The sequence below is a fragment of the Aythya fuligula genome, chromosome 6, assembly GCF_009819795.1.
Source record: "Aythya fuligula isolate bAytFul2 chromosome 6, bAytFul2.pri, whole genome shotgun sequence".
In the NCBI taxonomy this organism is placed as follows: Eukaryota; Metazoa; Chordata; class Aves; order Anseriformes; family Anatidae; genus Aythya; species Aythya fuligula.
This window is the reverse complement of record NC_045564.1, coordinates 35,163,980-35,186,068: the sequence shown is the minus strand read 5'-3', so window position 1 is coordinate 35,186,068 and position 22,089 is coordinate 35,163,980. Positions and strand designations below refer to the sequence as shown.

Genomic DNA, 22,089 nt, shown 5'->3' with positions numbered 1-22,089 from the left:
TAGACTTTGTTTCAGCATGTAGACATGTCAACTGTTTGATTTACAAAGTGTATTAACATTATTTTAATATCTAGAAAATGCTGTTTGATTCTTTCTTATTTCATAGGTTAAGTGGTTTATTTTATTTATTAAGCCTATTGAAAAAGATTTTATGGAAAATTCTGAAGACAAAATGCACCATTTCCTTCTACATGTTCACTAATAGATATATTATACAATGCTAGAAAAAGGCAAAAGGCCAAGCTCATCTCTGGTGTAATTCCAGTAAAAGCAATAAAATTACACAAGGCATGAATTTGGCCCAGGCACTGTAAATGTTACTCTGGTGCACACTGAGTGTCTGCTTGTTTTTACTGGCAAGGCTTAAAATACAAATCCCCCCTTTTTCATAGAAATGGATACATTTCTCTGGAACAGATTAATCAAGGAAACAGGTATCAGGTAACTATGACAAAGACAGCAACTGGTTCAAGTGCCTGGCTTTTTTTTTTTGGCTTTTTATTCTTCTGACTAGCTTACAATCGCTGCTCTCAGAATTTTAGATATATATTTATTTTCTCTTTTTGCATTGTCATTGCAAGACTTTTTTTTTTTTTTTTTTTTTTTTTTTCTGTCTCCTTTTGTCTAATTTGTCTTGTATGCTCTTCCGTGATGTTTCCTGTTGACACTTCTCGATATTTTTTCTAAGTCGGAATGTGGCTTTCTAGCAGACACAGAGGCCCCAGAGTGAATACCCTTCAGAGCCAATTCTGACTTGGACCTTGCACAACGCTATTAACTGGCTCTTGCTCGAAGAAAGGTGGCTATAGTGGGATTGCCTGAGCCTGAAGACAGAACGGGTCAGGGAAAGCTTGCCAATATGTGTGCACTAAATTCAACCTCTCTTAATTTCTGCTCAGAAGAAGAAGGAGAAAAACACAAAAACATTTTAAATCACAAACTTGCAAGGGCTTTTCTCAGAATTTGGTTGTTTTACATTGCATTCGTCTGTATGTTTAAGTTTGTGCTTGCTGGCCACTTTAAAGTAAACATAGTTCAATGCCCTCAGAAACAGTTTTCCTCAGCCCACTAGAATTCCCTGGAAAAAGCTTTATCTGCTGAACTGCTGGATATTTTTGTGTGTGTGTAATTTTTTTTTTTATCAGCTTGTTTTGTTTTCTTTTTTTTTTCTTTCTTTTCTTTTTTATTCAGTGCTTATAAAAGTTGGGAGCAGAAGCCCTGTTGGAACAAGATAGAATCATAAAAGACTTCAGGAATCTCATCACAACCTAAACAGTACAAATTGCACATTCTTCATGGAAGTATTAGCTTTTAGTGCGTGCCTGGATCCAAGTATAATAGATTATCCCAAAGTGGGAAAGAATGAACAGTACAAAATTAGCAGAACTGGGAGCTCAGATCATTTGGTGGAGCAATATGATCTCTGTACTTTCAGGGTACTGAATGCTAAAGCCACTGGAAACAGTATGTAAAATTATATCAGAGTAAGCAAGGAAGCATGTGTAGGCCTGGGAGAACGAAAAAAGTTTGGACAATACCTTCCTGGAGGAGAATAAGTATTGAAATTCAGTGAATGAGCTTGTAGGGAACAAACTACTATTCATGAACAATTTCTTGTTCTGAAGATAGAAATATGGAATGCTAAAAGTTATGACAGAGAGAAAATACAAATAAAATACTTTTCAATGGTTGTGCAGGGGCCAACTGCTGTGGGAGAGTAACCCAGCACTGAGACTGAAATATAAAGCTGCCCTGTGAGCAGCATAGGTTTCCTCAGGCTGTCCTTCTCAAAGAAACCTTGCCAGGATGTGTCCTTTATGGCACCGTCTGATGGGTTTGGACTAACAGTGAAGCAGCTCAGGAACACCGTACAGTTAGTGGAAGCTCAAGGATGGTGGTGAGCATACTCTGGTAAAAATACCCGGTATGTTCCAGCTGCCTCTTTGGGGTCCTCAGGAACGGGACTGAAGTATTCTGGAGTAACAAATACATTTAAAAGTATTGCTTAAGCTAAATACACCCTAGAGGAACAAGTCACTGAACACAAATCTAATAATATGGAGTAACACAGCACATGCCAATAAGCTGCCAGAGGTTGTATAAATTGGTTATTAATACATACCTTGGCAGCACAGGCCTCTGGTCTTCTGTCATCCACACTGCACTCCACTAAACTACCCAGTACACCAGCCCAAAATGAGTGATCCCAGCAAGGGAGTCATCAGTGTTAGGAGATGGCTGGATTTTTTTTTATTTTTTTTTTTTAAGTCTTAGGCAGTGCTTTCTACCATTAGAAAATGAGAGAGTGTGAAATGGTTTTATATACTCTTTTTTTTTTTTTTTTTTCTTAGCTATGTAAATACATTCACAATACTTTATATTTTAAAAACTCATTTCCTCTTTGCTTAATTCCTTAAGATAAGTGAACCCTCCCCTATGTAAACGTCCTACCAGAATACTGACTACCTTTTAAGCAGTATATGATTTAGAAGGTAATTTTTTACTATTTTCTTATATATGTGTATATATATAGGTTCTAAAGTGCTTTTAGCTGCACTTTAGTATTTAGATTAAGAGATAAAAATGATGAAAGGGACACAACCTTCTGTCATTGGCATGGCATTTGGGAGGTGAGGTAGTTTAAAATATCATTTCTATCTTCATTTCTCTTCATCATGACGACTGTATTTCTTTACCACATCCCATAAGGTACTTTGTCTTTGTTCAAGACATTTTCTTTCTTAAACACTGAATATTCTGGGGTCTGGGACTTTGTGTGTGAGTGCACTGCTACACACAATGACATTATGACTAGTCAAGTTGGAGGTATGGACATCAAATCCAAACTGATTATTGATTTTAGGTTCTTTGAGGTGTTGAACTCTGGATGCCTTTTAAGAAATCTGATTTTCAAGTTAAAAATTTTCTCCCAGCTGTGTCCTGTGAAAACTGCACAGCCAAGCTCCCAGTACCCAGTGGTCACTCCTGAAGCCTTGCTGGAACTCCCTGTCCGACCCCAGCAGATCTCCCCCTGCCCAGGCCGAGAGCCCTGCACTCAGGGATTTTTGTCGCTGCTCTTATTTAACATGATTTGTTCACTGGGGCTCAGAGCAATGAAACCCAGTAAATAATACACTGGCCAAACAGAGAAGATAACAAAAGGAAATAGTTAAGGTACTATAATAATTTTAGCCATTCTTTTTTCAGGTCACTATAATCTGCCCAAAGATAACTAATTGTTCAAAGTAAACATTCCACTCCAACCACAAAAGGAATCCATTACACAAACATATAATTCACAGTCATTTTTAGTGGGTTGTAAACAGTTTGGAATGAGCATAAAATGGGACAAAAATCAAAGTGAGCATTTAGAAATGAAAAAGTGTTTGCTACAAAAGGTCAGTCCCTTTACTTGGCAAACTATGTAGAAAAGCCTGGGAAAATGTTGAACACACAAGCAGTAAGGGAATTTTAAAGCCAACAACCTCCCTGTTTCTTTAAACAGACATCGGAACCTATAACTGGATCCTGTCAAACAAACGACAGCAAAAAAACATAACAGCTGCTAAGAAGTAAAGTTGAAAGATAAAGTTTTCTAAGCTAAGAACCTTCTCAGAAGTGGACTAAAGGTCTTTCTTAAATCTTTAAGCAAGGTTATGGATCCCAGGGTGGCTTTTGGGCATCAAATCAAATATGTAATTTTGTGTATCATTCCTGTCAGAGCATCCTGTGCTCCAAGAAAAGCAACAGAAAACAATGTCTGCAATGTCCAGCTTAGAATGAAAACTGTACCTGTAATCACCAGCCTTGCTGCCTGCAGTGTCATTTCTCAAGTCATTTAGGCTGATTTGAGAACACTAACTCAGATTTGGAAACAGAGGGAGAAAATGAAGGACATTTCAAAAGAGAGATGAAAGTTAAATTATATTTCCCTGGAGCATTAGTACTGTATTTCTTTACAAAATCTAAGTACACTGGATACCACCAATAGGTTTAAGATACTGACTGCTTGGGGTGTTCATTTACTCTGCTATTAGATACACGGGCAAATGATCATCCCTGGAAGAGGGTTGAATATCAGGCTGTTTTCACATGGTAAAACTTTACTAAGAGAAACACTGGATGGCTTTTTGTATAGGTAGACCGATATTTTTATTTTTGTATGCGTTCTACTCATGCCTTTCACTTATTTTAAAAAATGCAAAAAAACGCCAGGACCTTTAAAGGGTCACGAATAACAAAATAAATAGGCGACTCAAGAAATGACTGGAAATCATATCTGCAGCACCACTGGTCTTGTAATGGGCCCCACCCTTGGCAGAGTGCACGGCATGTGGATTACAGAGCAGCAGGAGGATTGTCCCAGGCTCTCCTTGCTGCACTGCTCAGCTCTGTGCGGGCTGGTGCTACCTATCAGATGCCCTCTGGGCCAAGCATGGAGTTAAAGAGGGAGGTCAAAAGATCAGAACTCGGGGCCTATCTAAGGTAGGTGTTGATGGCAAACCAACAGAATACACAAGGGAAAAATACAAAACAAAACAAAAAACGGATACAGGGTTCTGTGAAAATTTTCCCCTTCAAGTCCCCTGAGAAAGGAGAAAGTGGTAGAAATTTTTGAGTAGCCACTGTATTTCTTCAATCTGACCATGGCATGGTACAGAATTATTCCCTTCCCAGGTCACATCAGATGCATGGCTGATTTTTCTGTCAAGGATTTTGCATTAAATGCCCAGGGTCCAACACACTTTGCCAAGACACTATTGACTTTAGTGGCATAGCTCTGTAGAATTAAATTCTTCAGGCAAGAATTCCATCAAAAATTGTGAATGAATAAATAATACAGGAAGAATGAAGAAAAAAACAACTAAGCTTATCCTCCTCCCCCCCCAAAAAAAAAAAAAAAAAAAGAAAGAAAGAAAGAAAAAAAGTGACAATTGCCTTGCAAGTTTACAAGAATGGGAATATTTTTAATTACTATCTATCTAAAACTCCACTGCCAGCTCTGAAAGATGGCTGATTGAATGTATAAAGACCCTTTGCTTCCCTGTTCTATTTTAATAACTACAAAATGAGCCTGAAAACATGGAATTCACTCTTGAACAAGTGAATCTGTGTCGGACAGATAAATATGCATTATGGAGTGAGAATTAGACCAGACCTTATAAAGCACCTCTGTCCTGAAGTGGTGAATGAGCAAACAATAGCCTAGGGGACAAACAACCAAAATCTGATCTAAGTTGCAGGAAAAAATATCAGAATAATTCCTCTGATTTTAATGTAGATATTCATTTAAAAATAGTGTAACTAAACAGGAAATCTTGCCAACAGTTAATGACACCCTCTACATTTTTAATCTGTGGAAGAATATTACTACAGTTAGCTATTGTATGTAACATCATCTACACAGGAAAATGTACTAATTAATATGGTTTATTCAGATCACCACTAGACTGTCTGTGCACAGCGATAACATTTAAAAAAAAAATCACACACAAAAAAAGAAAGAAAATCAATAGGTAAACAATAACTAAAAACATGACTTCATAAATACAAATATAGCCGTACAGCAAAGTATGAAAGTTTTGTAAGCAACATTTAGGGTTAGTCTCCTAAGATCTCTTTTTCCTGATAATCCTTTATCTTAAATGAAGCACAAAAGTAACATTTTTGGTACAGTTACAGTATGTAGATGATATATTTTCTAAACACACACACACAAAAAAACAACTTCAGGAAAAAAATAAAAAAGCTTTTCTACAACAGCCAATATGCCAGCTGTACTAAGTATTTAGGCCATCTTACTAAGACTATGAAAGTAAACATACAGTTTTCATTAAATGTGCCTTTCCCATAATTGGTACATAAGTATTTCCCATGACTCTGCAGTTGAGTATCTTGGCTGGAGGCGTATCTGGCCATTAAGAGGAGGGCTTCAGATCTGTTGAGTCTCAGCCATGCCGGGAGACTTGGCACCTCCACATACTGCTTCCTAATACCAACCCCGGTATAAAATGTCATCAGAAGCTTGCATAAACATTGGACTTAGCTTCACATAAATTACTGCTGTCCTGAGATAGTTTATGCCAGAACTTAGTAAAAACAACACTTTGAGTAAATAGAATGTGAGCAAATGCAAGCATCTTAATCCAAAAAAATGATAATAGAAAAACTGTATATCAAATATAAACTCATAAATACAGCGATAAAAATAAATTTTTATCTCACGCCATATGATTAGCTTTTATTTACATGCTAGACTAACTAAAAGGGATAGACTTTCTCCAAGTTACAGCAACTTTGAGGGAAACACAAACATATGAACAATAGCGTAATACTCCGAAGGATGGATTCCTCTGAAGAAACAGTGATATTTTCATTTTCTTCCTTGTACATTTCACACAGACAATAAACATCTAATTAGGTTCCCTGGAATTTTCTATTACGGTTCAGCAGTGCAGAGACCTTTGGCCTTGCTTCTCCTGGAGGAGTGGTCAGATACCACAAATCACCTACGAAATATCTAGTGCATCTTTTGGAGAACCTGTGCTATGATCACAACCAAGCAGTCAATTAGACACGTTCTGCATGGTGTGGCATTTTTCTACCGTAATCCCTGCCTTTCTTTATCAAGTTCTGAATTTCTCCTTGCAATTCCTCCTCTATTAATAGTCACTTCACAAATGTATCCCCTTTCTTTGTCTCTCTCTTTCATCCAGCCTCCAGCCTTCCTCCAAAAAACCAATGCTACTATCTCCCCCTACCGAACAGTCTCCAGTTTGTTAGTCTCTGACTTCCTGCCAATCATTCTGGGAATAATAATATCCCAGTACTCTCTTTGCTGTATAATTAAAGCATGAATTTCCCAGAGTTTGAAACTCCAGGGTATTTTTATTGCACCTTTCACTATAAAACCAGGTAACAATGACAGAATTAAAATAGCCTTTTCCTTTGTGGTTAACAGTCTAAATATCTTTTTATTTTCCATTGGTTCTCTTGTTCTGAGACTCCGGTATATGACAGTGACAATGGGTTCACCCAGCCTTATTCTGAAAATAAATTTTCTATCTTTTGCAAGATATATGTTTCCCCAGATCCCTGGAACAAGTTGTAAACTTGTAACAGATGGTGATGAAGCCTCACATTTTTATACAATACATTTTAAGATTCTGCATCTACCGCATGTACCTTCCAAAGAAAATGACCTTCAGTGAGAGAAGATACACTTGAAAGAAAGGAAGGCAGGCAATGGTGTTAAGCACATCTTTTTATACTATGAAAATCTTTCTTATTAAATTAATCACAACTTTTAATGAGGATGAATACTCTTTCCAATAATCTCACAGTATCATGGCTTTGCAAAATAACAGTAAAAAATAGGTACCTGTACAGAGTTAAAAATATATATTTGTGGTTGCACTAGAATAACATTAATTTTCGTTGAATACAATTCAGGACTTAGGAAAAAGTATTGGCATTACATTCACCAGAGATTTCAGGATGAAAGTTGCTGACATTTTATCGATTTTTAGCATTTACTTACCCAGAGAAAGACTAAAACAACAACATGTCAAACAAAATATAAGGAATAATCAGCACAAATGGGTTTTATTAATGTCTTATTGTATAAAGGAAATGAAGATATAGAGTGGGGTATAGTTCAGTCCATAACTATATTATAAATTGAACTGCCTGCCTACTCTGGCAATTCAAGCAGAGTTACAAGGTTAAACTTTTGATTACTAACAGAGAAACAAAAAATAGTACAAAACATTAATAACTCACCTCTTCTTTCAACAGCTTTTATACACAGTCTTACAAATTGGGGGACTGTAGAATTCTCATGCTCACATACCAAGTGCAAATGGGAGCCAAAAATTTGATCTGCATTTGGGAAAAGAAAAAACAACATAAGAAAGTGCATTAAAGCATATTATTAGCAATATTTTATTTATTTATTTATTTATTCTTTTGCTGAGCTTGCATATCAATTAAAAACTCAATATGGGAAATGGGCCAACAAAGTTGGAGACGAGTCCCTTCTGAGTCCTACTGTTTGTTACCTTCTGCCCTGAGCACAGACCTCTCAGTACTTGCTTGCCTCAGCACTCAGGTCAAAGCTTCAGTTCTCATTTGTACCTTGACCTTTCTCAAGCTTGTAGTCCACGGTCTCTGAGTGTTTGGATGGGCCATAAACTACCATGTGGGTGCATCATTAGGACTCAGAGTACAATTTCATCTAATCTTTACTGGAGGTTTTAATCATCAAATTACCTGCTTGAAAAATGGAAGGTACTAAACATCTTTTGATGAGGATAGAATATGTTACATCAAGTTTAACTTGTGGTTTGTGTTGTTTCCTTGACAAATAAGCATTTAGCCTTATAATGCTACATTTTAATTTTTACGATGTTAAAGTTTTGATACACAGAATGTTCCTCTTAAAACATCGGTATAACCCAGTTAAAACTTTCAGATTACTAATTAGCTTCCTCCACCTAATTTCCACTCTATATATTTGAGAAATTACGTAAAGAGCAATCAGTAATGGGGATGTTGTCAGCTAGAATCAAAATGCATCAAACAGATGAACGAAACTATTCAATAAGAGCCAGTTAAATGCTGAAACAATAGGACTGTACTACCATCATTTATCCAAAGAGACAGTCTCCATATAGCATTTCAACAGCGTACTACACTTTGGAAATTGGAGTAGAGGCTTTCAAAAATGTTTGTAAAGACAGCTGAGGGGTGCTGGCACAGGGCTGGGCTCTGCAGAGCGGAGCCAACAAGCACACTCAGTCCTCGAGAGCCTGCAGCCCTCGAGAGTATCTGTGGCACCAGGACACTTTCTCCACAGCCAGTTCCACCACCTCCCACCGTGATCAGTTTGAAAGGTTCTTCCTCAAAGGAGCACAACATTTTCTCACCACCAGTCCAAATGCTGTTTGCTCTTTTTCTGCTTTGCAATGACATTAGCTTCGCCTTACTATCATTAACCGCCGTTATTTCTTACTAAGCGTGGACTCTTTCGCAGCTTGACTGCCTTTTCTTTCCTAATACTTCAGACTAAGGAATAAGCTAGGAAACAAGACAGGGTGCATGGGATGGCAGGAGTTTTGGGCTTCTTGACATGCATCAGGGAAGTTTATTCCAGTACCTGGCAATGTGTGTGATCTGCATTCTGGTAGAGTATTTCAAAGCAAGCCTGAATTTAAGCTAGCCAGAGTTTCAGCTGCAGAAGGGATGGAGGACTGGGTTTGCAGAACTACACTGAAGAAGGTTGTGTGCATGTGTGGCGTTAAGCATTAGCGAACAGTCTGTTACATGTTTTGGGGTTATGTTTCTGACAAAGCACAGTCTGGTTACATTTTCTTCATAAAACATTTATAGCTGCCTTCAGTGGTAATTATATATACAGAGATTTATGATTAAAATGTACTAGCACTTCCTCTTTTGACATCTTAATTGTTTTTTAAAATTTTAGCAAAGACCTGTCAAATTCTTTGCATAATGTGGAATATTCTCCAATATAAATTATGTTAAAAAGAAGTAAAAATATATCTTATTTGCTTGACAAAGACACTTGTAAACAATTTCAGGAATAAAACAGTCAAGAAACTACACCGGGTTTAGAAGGCCAGTATGTGAAGAACTGAATGGAAATTAATGCAAGGATGTTCAGCAACTTCTCTTCTGTGCTATAACTGCTTTATAACCAACTTCCAGGATTTTGTAGTTACTCTTTCAGTCTGCAGTATGAATGCAGAGTACTCACTGTTCTTGGGAGGAAATTTTGAAAAGACTGGAGACTGTTTTGCAATTCTCACCTCATCACCCCATTTCTGGATGTGGATTTTCTGGATTTGGACTTGCATCTTCTACAGCAAACAGTTTAACTTTGTTTTATGTACTTTTCAGTTTACAGATATAGTCACATTATGTCTTTTGCAGTTAAGGTAATAAACACCTTTTCTTTAGAAAATAGGCACCGGTCATCAAAAGACACTTTGGTAAAACAATGACACAGAACAGCTTGGTTTTGTTTGTTTGTTTTGTTTTCCTCCTAGAAATTCATGAATTTTTAGAAGTACTTGATCTAATAAGTCACACAAATATTCTGAATTCTGGGTGCTCCATGACTATTTCTAGTCAATTTATTTTTTTCCTGGATCTGTTTCTGTACATAAACATGGGAATGGCAGAAGTTACACTGCCAAATTTACACTTACAGGTAACAAGAATAGTTGAGCAAAACTTACTTAATATTTGTGCAGAATTTTAAAAACAAGACATTATATGAATGCTAATTACCCCTTTTTTTTTTTTTTTTTTTTTTTTTCTCAATAGATTTATGTGTAACTAAGATATTGGTTCTTACTCTTTTAGAGGTGTATATATATATTAAATTGCTTCTAAGGAGAAACTACCCAGAACATCTTTTCAAAAAATAAGAACTGCTCCCAAAGGAATAAAAGAAGCAAAAAAGCCCTTGTTTGATTTATTTGAGATAAGGCTCTTCAAAACTTCATTTTTTATGACTTAAAAAAAAAAAAAAAAAGATGTACACAACACTCCTAACCTCCTGTTATGACAGTTTATGTTTCCTATCCAGCTTATTTAACTCAAATGCCTGGGAAATAGACACAATTACCACCTTATGGAATGCTACTTAACTTTAAATGCTCCCCTCTGAATAGAAATCCACTTTATCTTCTCAGAGTTATTCCAGTTTCTCAGGAATTATTTCCTCTATAGGCTCCTGAAATGCTCTTGTTTCATCATCTAAAAATTTAAACTAACAATTGTTCAGAAATATCTTTTATTAGAACAAAGGCAATTCCCATACAGTGGATTCTGTTCACAAGAGCTTGTACAAAGGAGCTGCATACTATGCCCATATACAGCTTTAATCATTCACTCTTTCAGCTGTTATCAATTTAAAACCAATGAAACTCCCACACTGAGTCCATTTGAGCAGTCAATTTTAATATCTTGGGGCATCTGTAGTTATTCTGAATTGGCTGCAAAAGCAGAACTAACAAGTTAAGCTCTAACCATAAGTCTACATCAGGCTGGTAAACCATACATCAAACACAGACAGTTAGTCAATACTGTAGTATGAAAAACCAACAAGCATTTTTAAGAAGAGCAATATATTCATAATATGTTTGGTGGTATGGTTTACATTACACATCCCTGCTATCTGTGCTTTAAACCTTCTATTTAAGATGGTGGGGTGTGTGACAGCTTTGCACATGGATGTAAAATGAGACACCAGAAGAGGAGAGAATGGACATTCGCAAGTTGTATAATATAAAATGATGATTACAGCTGCAATGAATTGCTCGTTCTGGTGAGCTTCATGTTCTCCCTGAGTCTGACAGAGCTGCTCTTTCTGAGTAGCTTTCACAGGCTGCAGCAAAGCCACTAATCCTGAGCTGCAGAAATCCAGGCTATGGGACACAATACTTCTGGAAAAGAAACAATTAAAACAAAATCACAAAAGCCACATCCTCACTGAGAATGCCATTGTTTAACTGTTTTTGGTGTATAAGGATGAGATGTGGCCACACTGAGAAGGAATTCATATCCTAGTACTTTTCATTAAAAAAAAACAACAACAAAAAAAAAAAACAGGGAAGTGAATCGCTAGCATCCTGAATTCTCAGGCAACAGCTCAAATTCTGACACGAGAAGAGGGCATAATGGTGTCATGTCCGAGTTTTTAAAAGCATGAATTGTACCTATGTAAAGTAATTCACTGCCTTCAAGGAGCGAATATTCGTGGAGTTAACTCTGCTACATCTAGATTTGAACTGCTGGGCTACCAAGACCTTTGTATCAACATCTAAGTTTGTCTTCTTGATATGTTTGAACATTGGCAGGAAAAAGGGGGAAAAAAAGAAGGCAAAATAAGAGGAATGTGCAGGGAGAGAGACAGAACACCAGGCACCACAGCAGAGAATTCTTCTGGAGAGGGAAGGAAGGTGGTTGGAAGTGCCACATTCTGAAAGGTTACCTCTCGCTGCTCCATGTGTAGACTTGAAATACCAAGTCAGACACTAAAGTGATGCTCATCACCGACTGGGGCTCCAAATAATGCCACAATGCTTTTACAGTAAGTGGGCCAGATTCTCAGCTGACTGAAGTCAGCAAGGTTGTCAATGGAGCTCCCCTGATTTATGCTAGCTGGGAGTCTTGCCAGTCCTTTTAACATGGAGATTTATTATATAATGTTGATCTGTGGTGGTCATCAATTAAAAAAAATTACATTTGTGAGCAGTTACTGTTAAGTGGCATATGAGCTACCAGATTTGTTTCACATTCTCAGAAAAATAGAGAGTACTGTAGACACTGGTGTCTTTTAAGAAATTATGGTGTTTTACTGGAGACAAAAGTTCATTTGAATTCAAAGAGAGCGAGGATGCTGTACTCCTTTTCAAAGCAGGTCTCGAAAATGAGATATTTTAAAATTATCTGAATGATTTCTGACCATCGTGTCATGATTAGAGCAGCACCTATGGAAACATCACTTTGTCCAGTGTTTGGCCATCGAGAGGGTTTGGAAAATGTACTTCAGAAAGTCCATGTAGTGGTCAAAGAAAGAAACATCCTTGTGACCTACTGTCCCCACGAGTCAAAGGAAACATTTCCTAACTTTCCCTAGGTTATTATGGGCACCAAAACAGTTGCTAAATTTCTTTATAATTCAGAAGAATTACAAAAGAAACCCAAAAATAAGACTTAATTTAAACCTTTAGACTTCTCATGAACATTACACTCACTACATTGAATTACTCCAAAGTCCATTGGGACATGTGAAACAATTAGGATGTTCTCCCTCGTCTAGAAATAAAATAATTGGTGATCTTTGTGCTGTTATCTGCACAACCACCAACATATGCTCAGCCTTGTACTATAGGCTATCAAGCCAAATCACAGCTAGTTTCTTTCACCAGCAATTGAATGGCTTTTAGATTCATCTTGAAAAAGTTGTAACAATTCCAATTTTTATGCTATTTTGTTTTTTGCCTTAACTTACAAAATAAGTTCCATGAAGTTCCTTCAGCATCTACCCTTTGAAATAATAAAACAACAGCAACAAAAACTAGATATCTTGCCAGCTGCATTTTCCTCATTACCCATAACATCATTTATGTTGTTACTCATGCCTCTTCCTTTTCCTTTTCCTTTTCCTTTTCCTTTTCCTTTTCCTTTTCCTTTTCCACATTTGCTGAAAGAAAATTTTGTAATAGTCTATTGCCAACACAACCACCATAGCTTTAAAATCATAGTTTCATGGAAGTTTTTTTTTTTTTTTTTTTTTTTTTCCTAGACTAGAGAGGCTCAGAAATCAGGAGGTTAGCAGGGCAATATCAAGTTGAAGGTTGGCAATTCATTTGGGGCAATATTAAATCATGACAAAGCTCAAACACAAAGATCAAAGTTCAATTATAAAGTAGTTCTAAAAGAGAAGATTTATATATTATTTTTCTAGCTTATTAGTGCAGATTCTGTAAATTCTGAGAATATTTCAATTCCAAGGAACTGCCCTAGCATATAAATTTGAACACAGTTATTCTTGAAATAACACTGTTAAAATGACAGGCCTGAAACATGCCTATTTGCTCCTTCTAGGTTTGCATGCATGTGTGGAAATACACAAACAAATTGTGCATATAGTCCCCCATATATGTTACACAGAAATGAGTCAAAATTCTTTTATTCCAAAGATATTTTGTGTAAGTAGCAGTGAGATGTAACTATGAGGGATGACAATCTTCATGGGATTTCTCACTAGAGCATGAAAATCCCCATGCACCAGCCCACTGCAACAAGTGGAGCCAGTGTGCTTCACGTTCAGGCTTCTCATAAGCAAAACACTAAAAAGCAAATGGGACAGCAATGACAAAAATAACTTTTTGTCATATAAAGCAGCAGTTCATTCTCAGATTACCATACAACTAACTTTTACAGCCTGGTTGCATTCTCTTGTTTGATTATCATCCTCCTATTCCTTATTCCTCCCATTTGACAAAAACATACTTTTTTTACTACAGATATTTCCTACATTCTACATGAACAAAGTTTTCTTAAGAGTTAAATGACAATCACATAATTTCTAGATTTTCTGATAATACTGTTGGCAGAACAAAGTACCCCAGGAGATCAAACTGCTATTTAATTTTGAAGCCTGTATTCCCAAATTTGGTTAATGCAGAGAAATGTGTCGAGTCTTCTGGCCAAGTGTATACACGTCAGTGACTAACAGCTCACAGAACTGTGTTTAAGTGAACTTACCACCTTAAAATGTATTTACTCATGACTATAATTTACGTGTTAAATTTATTGGAGTTTTGGTTCCAATGTGACATACAATGTAAAAAATCAATATAGATTTGAGAGCTTTATAGTGCCCCTGGCAAATATGAATAGCACTTGATGAAAAGTGAAGGTTTTCACAGCACCTACAGTGCCACTGCTTTGGAGTAATTAACACCACACGCTTCGTAGATATTTATATCAATTCTTCACTAGCACACAGAACAGTCCTTTGTCAGAAATTCGGTACCAAGATGTCCTGCAAGGCTTTAGACACACTTTTATTATGAGCCCCTATTTTAAGGGATTTACAATTCTGACAGAAGCATTTCCCTATGGGATAAAAGTTAGTACGTGTGTTCTCAGAGCTGAAGGAATTTTGCTCTTGTAAAAATTGCTTAACATTTTTTTCCCCTAAGAAACAAGCAAATAAATAGTTTTGAGAGGTTTCTGCAACTGGTTCATTTACCTTTAGAAAAATAAATAGATGCATTTTATAATACAAAATTTGGCAGGCTCTTAATTTTTAATCTGGATGGTTGTATTTTGTGATTTAAAAATATTCTAATGTGAGCCTAAAAATTAACATTTAAAAGTGGTCTATGTATAAGCACTGCAACTGCATTTTCATAACATTTTAACAGATTAAGGGATAAACTCTGGTGAAGACAATGAAGGAACCTTATCAAATGTGCATTTCACATAGACTTACCGTAGATTGGAATTAAGCCGTGTTAACGAATCCTGCCTCATTTGCATGGCCAAAACCTAATCCTAATGAAACTGCACGGTAGATTACTAACATGTTTTCTTTAGGGTAACATTAGTTTGGTAATAAAATTGTACTGGGTACCAATTCTGAGTTACTGTGCCACAAATCATGCATCTTGTTTTTCTGTAGAAGAGTATCCCAGGTAGACTCAAGCTATGTTTATGAATTGAGAGCTTAATGCAAGTGTAGCCAAAACCAAATGCATCTGGCTTTCCTAGAGAGATATATTAGAGGATGGATTTGAGTTATGCTAATGAATCTGGATTTGTTAGCAGGGATCACATCTGATCCGTATGTAACACCGCAGGAGATTCATCAGCCACACTTTATTAAACTAAAAAAAAACACCCTTAAATCCAGAAATTAAAAGACTATAAATTACTACTCTATTACTGTAATAACTGAAACAAACTAATATGATGCATTAAAATCCCACCCTAAAACCACACGGTACTTCAAAGAGGTGAAGCCCTTCTATGTATTGAAATCAAACACTATGAATGTTTAAGGACAGATCCTGAAAGTTTGGTGTGTGAGACTGTGAACACACTCACAGACACGTGTGTATCTATGACACTTTTTAAAGTGCCTGTGGATGCTAGAAGCAGAAGCCCACCATTAAGGCACATAATGGTTTCACATATTGAAGACTTCCTTAGAGGAAGAAACATCGTGTTGAGCATTTTTGCATGTATCTAAAACATACAAAGTTAATTCATAAAATCTCCTCTTTCTCTTCAGACATGGGCCCAGCTGGTGTTTAACTCTTGTGGCTGCTTCAGCTTGTGCTGGCCGAGGTCAGTCTCTTGGCTCAGGACAGACAAGTTTAATACACACTAGCAACACCCTTTGCCATTTTTGACGCACCACTGGAAAGCTCACACTCCAGAGACTGACAGGGGCTGCTGGCAAAATGCCTTTTTCTAGTCAATTTGCATGTGCAGTTGTGGGTTTCACACATAATAATTTGGGAGTGCGTAAATTTTTAAAGCATCATTCCAGACAATATTTGAAAACATGGCTTTACTTGATTATTAGTGGTCAGTACGCTACTGCCTTCAAGTTAACTACCAGCTTTTTAGGAAAATACTTCTTGGATAATCTAGCAAACACTTTTTATCAAGGAAGCCATTTTTTAAAAATATATAAAAGTGTTGTCTGACCAACTTAGTAAGAAAATGGAACAGGAAAAAATCACAGTTTCAAAGCATTTATTATTCACTGGCACATATTTAAAATAGTTAAAATGTATTTAAAATAGTTAAAAATGTATTTTGCTGGCAAGTTAGAAAAATAATGAGAAGACAGCAGAAAGTTTTCCAGCCTGCCCTAGAAAACAAATTAGCCAGCACAGCATCTGAAGTTCCCATTGCTTATTTTAAATACCAAACTATATCAGCATTCTCTTCTTAAAAAGAAATGGAGTGGTGCAGCATGTTGATTTGCATGGTGCATGGTGAGTGACTGTACTAAGTGGAGGGGCTTCTACCACATGCACAGGAAAGCAAAAAAAATTGAAGAAGCAGTCAGTTAGCACAGAGGTACAGGGAACCATATGCTGATTTTTTTTTCTTTACAGTTCAGCTGTCTAAATTTTCCGAGAAACAGCAACAAAACCATATCTAAGAAGTATTTGTCTAATGCACATATGTTTTTAACTGAGGATGAAAGAGGAAAATTAATACGTCAATTTTTATTTTTTATTCCAAAAATTATAAAAGAGAACACACCTTTGATGAGCCCCTTTTCTTGCAATGTTTTCAAGGAGGGTCTTCGAGAGATAAACTTCTTTAATCTGCTCTTAACTCGGTTTCTGTCATTTGAGTCAGAAGCACTGTAGTTCAATCTGAAAACTAAAAGAAAACAAAATAAAAAGCTTCAGTGAAATTTTATTTTATTTTTTAAGTAGTAATAGTTTGCTCAAATATTCTTGGAAAACAATGGCCCAAACCACCCTAATAAAGTCATGCAGTAGGTCAGGAGTGTAGCTGGTTGGATAGTACAGAGCATCTGATTAATACTTTTGTGAATAAACGTGATGAGTTCACTCTGCTGGTTAGTCACAAAGTTGTATTATTTATTGCCTATAAGTATTTGGATGGCTACCAGTTTACTCATGAAACGTTCTGGAATCCCACAAGTTTCACATGGATGATTTTTCAACTAAAAGTCCAGACTCGAAGTGCGCTATGCACTATTAGCTATATACTGCTCGCTATGAAAGAGGATGGATGGTTACACCACTAGTGAAGGACTGAGTTCTCTTGCCAAGATGGATTAAGCGTTATATATATATTTAATGCAGTTATAGAAAACATGGCTGCATGCCATGAAATGTGTGCAAGATGCATTAATTTATGGAAAGAAAAGTATTCCCGTCCTAATGATTATATTTTATTATATTTAGGCATTTACCAAACTGAGAAACATTTTGAGCTCAATTTATTCCTGCTCTGTGTCAAAAAAGACATAGAACCCAGCTGCAGAAAATCCCCTAGAGGAAATTTCAAAGGCATAAATTTAACTTCTTCTGTGCTGAGGTGCTTACAGGGCACCATCACAGCTAAGAAAATAGGCTGTGTTAGTAGCAAGGAGAAACTCAAGGCTGGATGCTCCAGAGGAAACTGAGACGCCATATGCTTCCCTGAAGAAGCAGATTTTTAGATTTGTGACAAACCACCTGAGCCTCAGCACCCTTGACTAGCTAACCTAGTCCTGGGCTCTCTTGCCCCAGTGCCAAGCAGGACAACGGGGTAGCCAGAGCTGTACGGCTTCCCTTGGCAAGGACCTCCATGCGAGAGAGGGGAGAATAGCTTCCCATTTTCTTTTGAAAATTAATTAATTAAAAATCCACCAAAGCTGAGTATTCTCCACAAGCTGATCTTGCGAGTGTTGATCCATTGTCTCTTCTGTTGAACTTCCAAGTAGTGTCCTTGATAATGCAGCTGCAGAGATACTCCTCCATCTCCCCTACCCAGAATGAATATCTCCTATAATGCAGTGATCTTTGTGTAGAGGATCCAGGGGAAGAGATTTTCAAAAAGCAAATTATGATCAAAATTATTGGGCTATTTTATAGCACGAAGTTTTGCATAAGGTATAAACAGAGCCAGAATGTTTAAAGGTGCACAATTATAAAACAATGGCAAGCTAAAATAACTGGTTAAGCAACAGTAACAGCCCTGGAATATTGTGGTTTACATTACAAATCTGATTTTAACAGCCAAACTTATAAAATGGTTTACGCTTTGCTGTTGTCAAGGGAGAAAAACTTGCCAAATTGTTCATTTTAAGTAAATAGAACATAGCCAATTAAGGAAAGCAATATTTAAACACATGCTTATGATGATCAGAGCATAGTTTGCTTCTGATTTCACTACTGATTTTAACAGAAGAGTGCTCCATTTTCCCACAGCACTAAAATGACCCCACACATACTTCCACAAACTAGTAATCACACAGGACAAATAAAAGGACACTTTACTGGAAAATACACAGCTTGGTACAATAATCCATCACTTATGAAAAATAGAATTCACATTTTTTAATGGTAGCATTCTTGGAGTGATATATCATAGAATATAAAGATTAGCATTCAATTGATGGCTGGTGCTTTTTTAACATTATAGTTGAGGACTTTTTGTTCAAAATTGAGCAATCCTTGGCAGGGACAAGCTAAAATTCCAAGTCACTTGGCTGTGCTATAAAAAGAACAACAAATGGATGTTTCTAATTCTGCATCTTAATGGTACTTTGAAACAGTGAAGTGAATTGTATTTAGTTTTGGGACTCTCTTGTTGCTTTGGGTCATTCTGTCCATATCAATTCACATGTAGGTTTGCTTTTTCCTGACTTCCAGTGTGAAGCTTCCCAGTTCCAAATGATGCAGGACTGAAAATATCTCTTAACTCAGTTAAGAGGCCTGCCACATTTCCCATTCTGCAGGACTCTGAAAAACTTTATGCCCACTTGAACTACATTCTTAGCTCTAATTATACGCCAAATTTGTTAAGATATTTTAACTGAAGTAAACATGATCACACTGTGAATGGTAGGGTGGAGGAATCTATGATTTGATAGCAGGGTAAAGATCCTCCTGCTTAGAAAGATGAATTAACCCAGATGGAAGTTTTATACCTAAAACAGGAATCATGGTGTTAAAAACATGTCTAGATATAGGAATAATTATTGTCATGGATGCTTTTGTATGTTATATGTTGTATTGTATAGCACATAGCTAAAAACAGCAGCAAAGCTAATTCTGATGATTTTCTTATTCTATTAAACATGTGAGTCACCAGAGGGAAACTCCAAACCTCCCAGAAATTCAAGGGTTTAGATAGCATGTTCCAAAACCAAGCTTAGCCAGAAATATTCATGTTGAGATCTCATTTACAAATAGCCTTTTTCTTGCCAAACCATTCTTCTCGCGATATCCCCACATTAAAATGACTTTGCTATTATATTTAGAAATAAAAAGAGCACCAAATGTTACTTCCAAGAGACAAAAACATATTCTGTTATAAAACTGAAAAAAACATGATAAATATATATGTATATATATATACAAATATATATATATATATATATATAGTAGTACCTTCCTTTAAAATTTTCAAGTTCTGTATTTGGCCATGAGTCTTCCCTGAAAGTGAGCTGGCAAACTTCAGACAACATAAAAAAAGTGTAAAGCAGTTCCACACAGAAGAAAGACAGGACACTTAAGGACCTAAGTACAAAATGATAGGAAATAAATCTACTGCTTGTTCTCAAATCCCCTGGCATAAACTACATAGGTGTGCCATTTGATTGATTGTACTGAATGAACTCATATCCTCAATTCTGAAGCTATTCACTTTGACAGAGCCACATAAGTGCCTCAAAATCAACATAGAACAGAAGCATAATTCCTGTCCCTTTACACAGACTCTTCACTTAAGTATTTTTTTATATCTTACTAATAACTTTTGAGACAGAAAAAGAAAACACGTTCTTGCTGCGCCAGGGCATTTTTACCGTACATGTAGGTAGGAACCCAACTGCAAGTTCAATATTATGCTAACTCTCCTGTTGGAAATAGGTACAGGACACTTCAACCCACCAGCAAAAAACATAATATGAGCATAGGCTGGCTTTCACATTTGGCTGGGAATTAGCTAGGACCCTTCAGATGTAAAACAAACAAATAAACAAACAAACCATTTCTGATTTCTTTGGTCACTTTATTAAGTGTTTATTTATTCCAGAGGTATTAATAGACAAATGAAAACAAAAAGCAAGTTATTTTCCTCAGGCAATTTGCTATCTGCTATAATATTCCATATTTTATGGTATATTAAATCACAACAGCTTATCACATTTGTGAAGTGACCTACAGAACAGGTACAAAAAGAAAATAGTATAAATAGAGCATTAGGCAATAAAAGAAATAATGTATTTGTGCCTCTTGGTGTTAAATACCATCGTAAGAAAACTGGCTGAATTAGGAAGGATAACTAGAGGCTAAATTCTCTGGAAAAAGAAAAAAAAAAAGGAAAAAAAAAAAAAAAAGCACACCTAAATCAAGATAATAACTAACCTGTCTTTTGGGGAGCCCTATATAAATCCCCTGAATACTTATTCAACAGCAAAAAAATCCTAAAAATATATGCAGCTTTTACACAAGAACACAGGAGGAAGGAAGGAATTAATGCATTGCCCTATGCCTCACACCATTCTGCAAAAATAGCACCATCAGAGTCAATGAAAGTTTTGTGATGTACAGACAAAATGTGAGCCTGATTTGAATGCACTACATTGTCTGTATGATGCAGAGATAATAAAAATATTAAAGTATTTGCAAGGTGAAGTTGTGAAAGCCTTTCTCTATGATTTTGGCATGGGCACGACTAAAAGAACCAGGCGAGACTATAACCCTTTCAGGGCAAGGATCAAAATTTTTAAAGAGATTACTTTCTGTGAATTTAGTAGAGAAAATAAAACACAAATCATGTACCTAGACAATATATTTCTAGCAGACTGTTTTTCCTGGGTGTGACATTCTAGGCAGAAAGTAAAATGTTTTAATATGTCCTAAACAGCAACATATTTCATTGGCAAGGTTTCCTAACTCCATGTAACATGATCTCACACTCCTTCCAACGACTTTTATTTCACTCTTAATTTACAAAACATTTATACTAAATCCCGAGGGTTTACCTATGATTAATTCCTGCCAGGTACAGTATATCTGAACACTTCTAACATGTGTTGAAAGCATTGGTTTTTGAAGAACTATCCATTAATGACTTTCTGAACTGTGACAATGGATATTGACAGTGCTTGTCAGACTAAAGCACTATTGATTGTCTCACATCATGTGTATAGCAAAACCAATTTCTCTCAAGTACCTCTTCCTAACTGAAATACATTATTATGGTGTCTGTCTGTTTATTATAACACCCAAAATTATTGTATGTAATTCATTTGGAAAGGACTCGTACAGATTGAAGAGCAGCAGTGGGAGTGGGTAAGGCATTAAGAAATTCAAATAGCTTCACATTAGTTTCTTCTCTTCCACTAGTCTTGTTCTCCAGATAAAAACAGAACAACTAGTCTGGACTGAGCACAGGTTTTTTTTTTTTTTTTTTTAACACTCTTGAGGACTTCAAAGCCTCAGGAAGTTCTTAGAAATAGAGATGACTTGTACCATAACAACACCCATGGTTACAATTTAATAACTCTTTTTACAAGGCATAATAAAAGGGACAAGCTTGATCATTCAAAATCCAGAATACACTGATCAAAAACCTAGATGCAACTATCTTAAAACACAAGAAAAGATCCATGGGTTTAGCTGTGATCTCACATATCTTGAACTAATGATTTTTAAAACATTTTACAGACTTATGTCCAGAGTCCTCATCAGCATCTTGCAGGACTGAATCAAAGCTGAGATGGCTGGATGGAGGTAGAAGTAAATAGGTCTCTTCAGTTTTGGATAATGAAAGTGCCAG

General features: G+C 36.3%; 1 protein-coding gene across 1 annotated transcript in view; it reads right to left on the bottom strand.

Annotated features, from left to right (window-relative positions):
• ARHGAP15 (Rho GTPase activating protein 15) overlaps positions 1-22,089 on the bottom strand; it is a 331,505-nt gene that overhangs the window by 120,295 nt on the left and 189,121 nt on the right. The window contains exons 12-13 of the mRNA XM_032190068.1: positions 16,825-16,947; positions 7,783-7,881 (exon numbers count right to left, since the gene is read on the bottom strand). Of these exons, the coding sequence (XP_032045959.1) occupies positions 7,783-7,881; positions 16,825-16,947 (222 nt within the window). The remainder of the gene's footprint in view (positions 1-7,782; positions 7,882-16,824; positions 16,948-22,089) is intronic.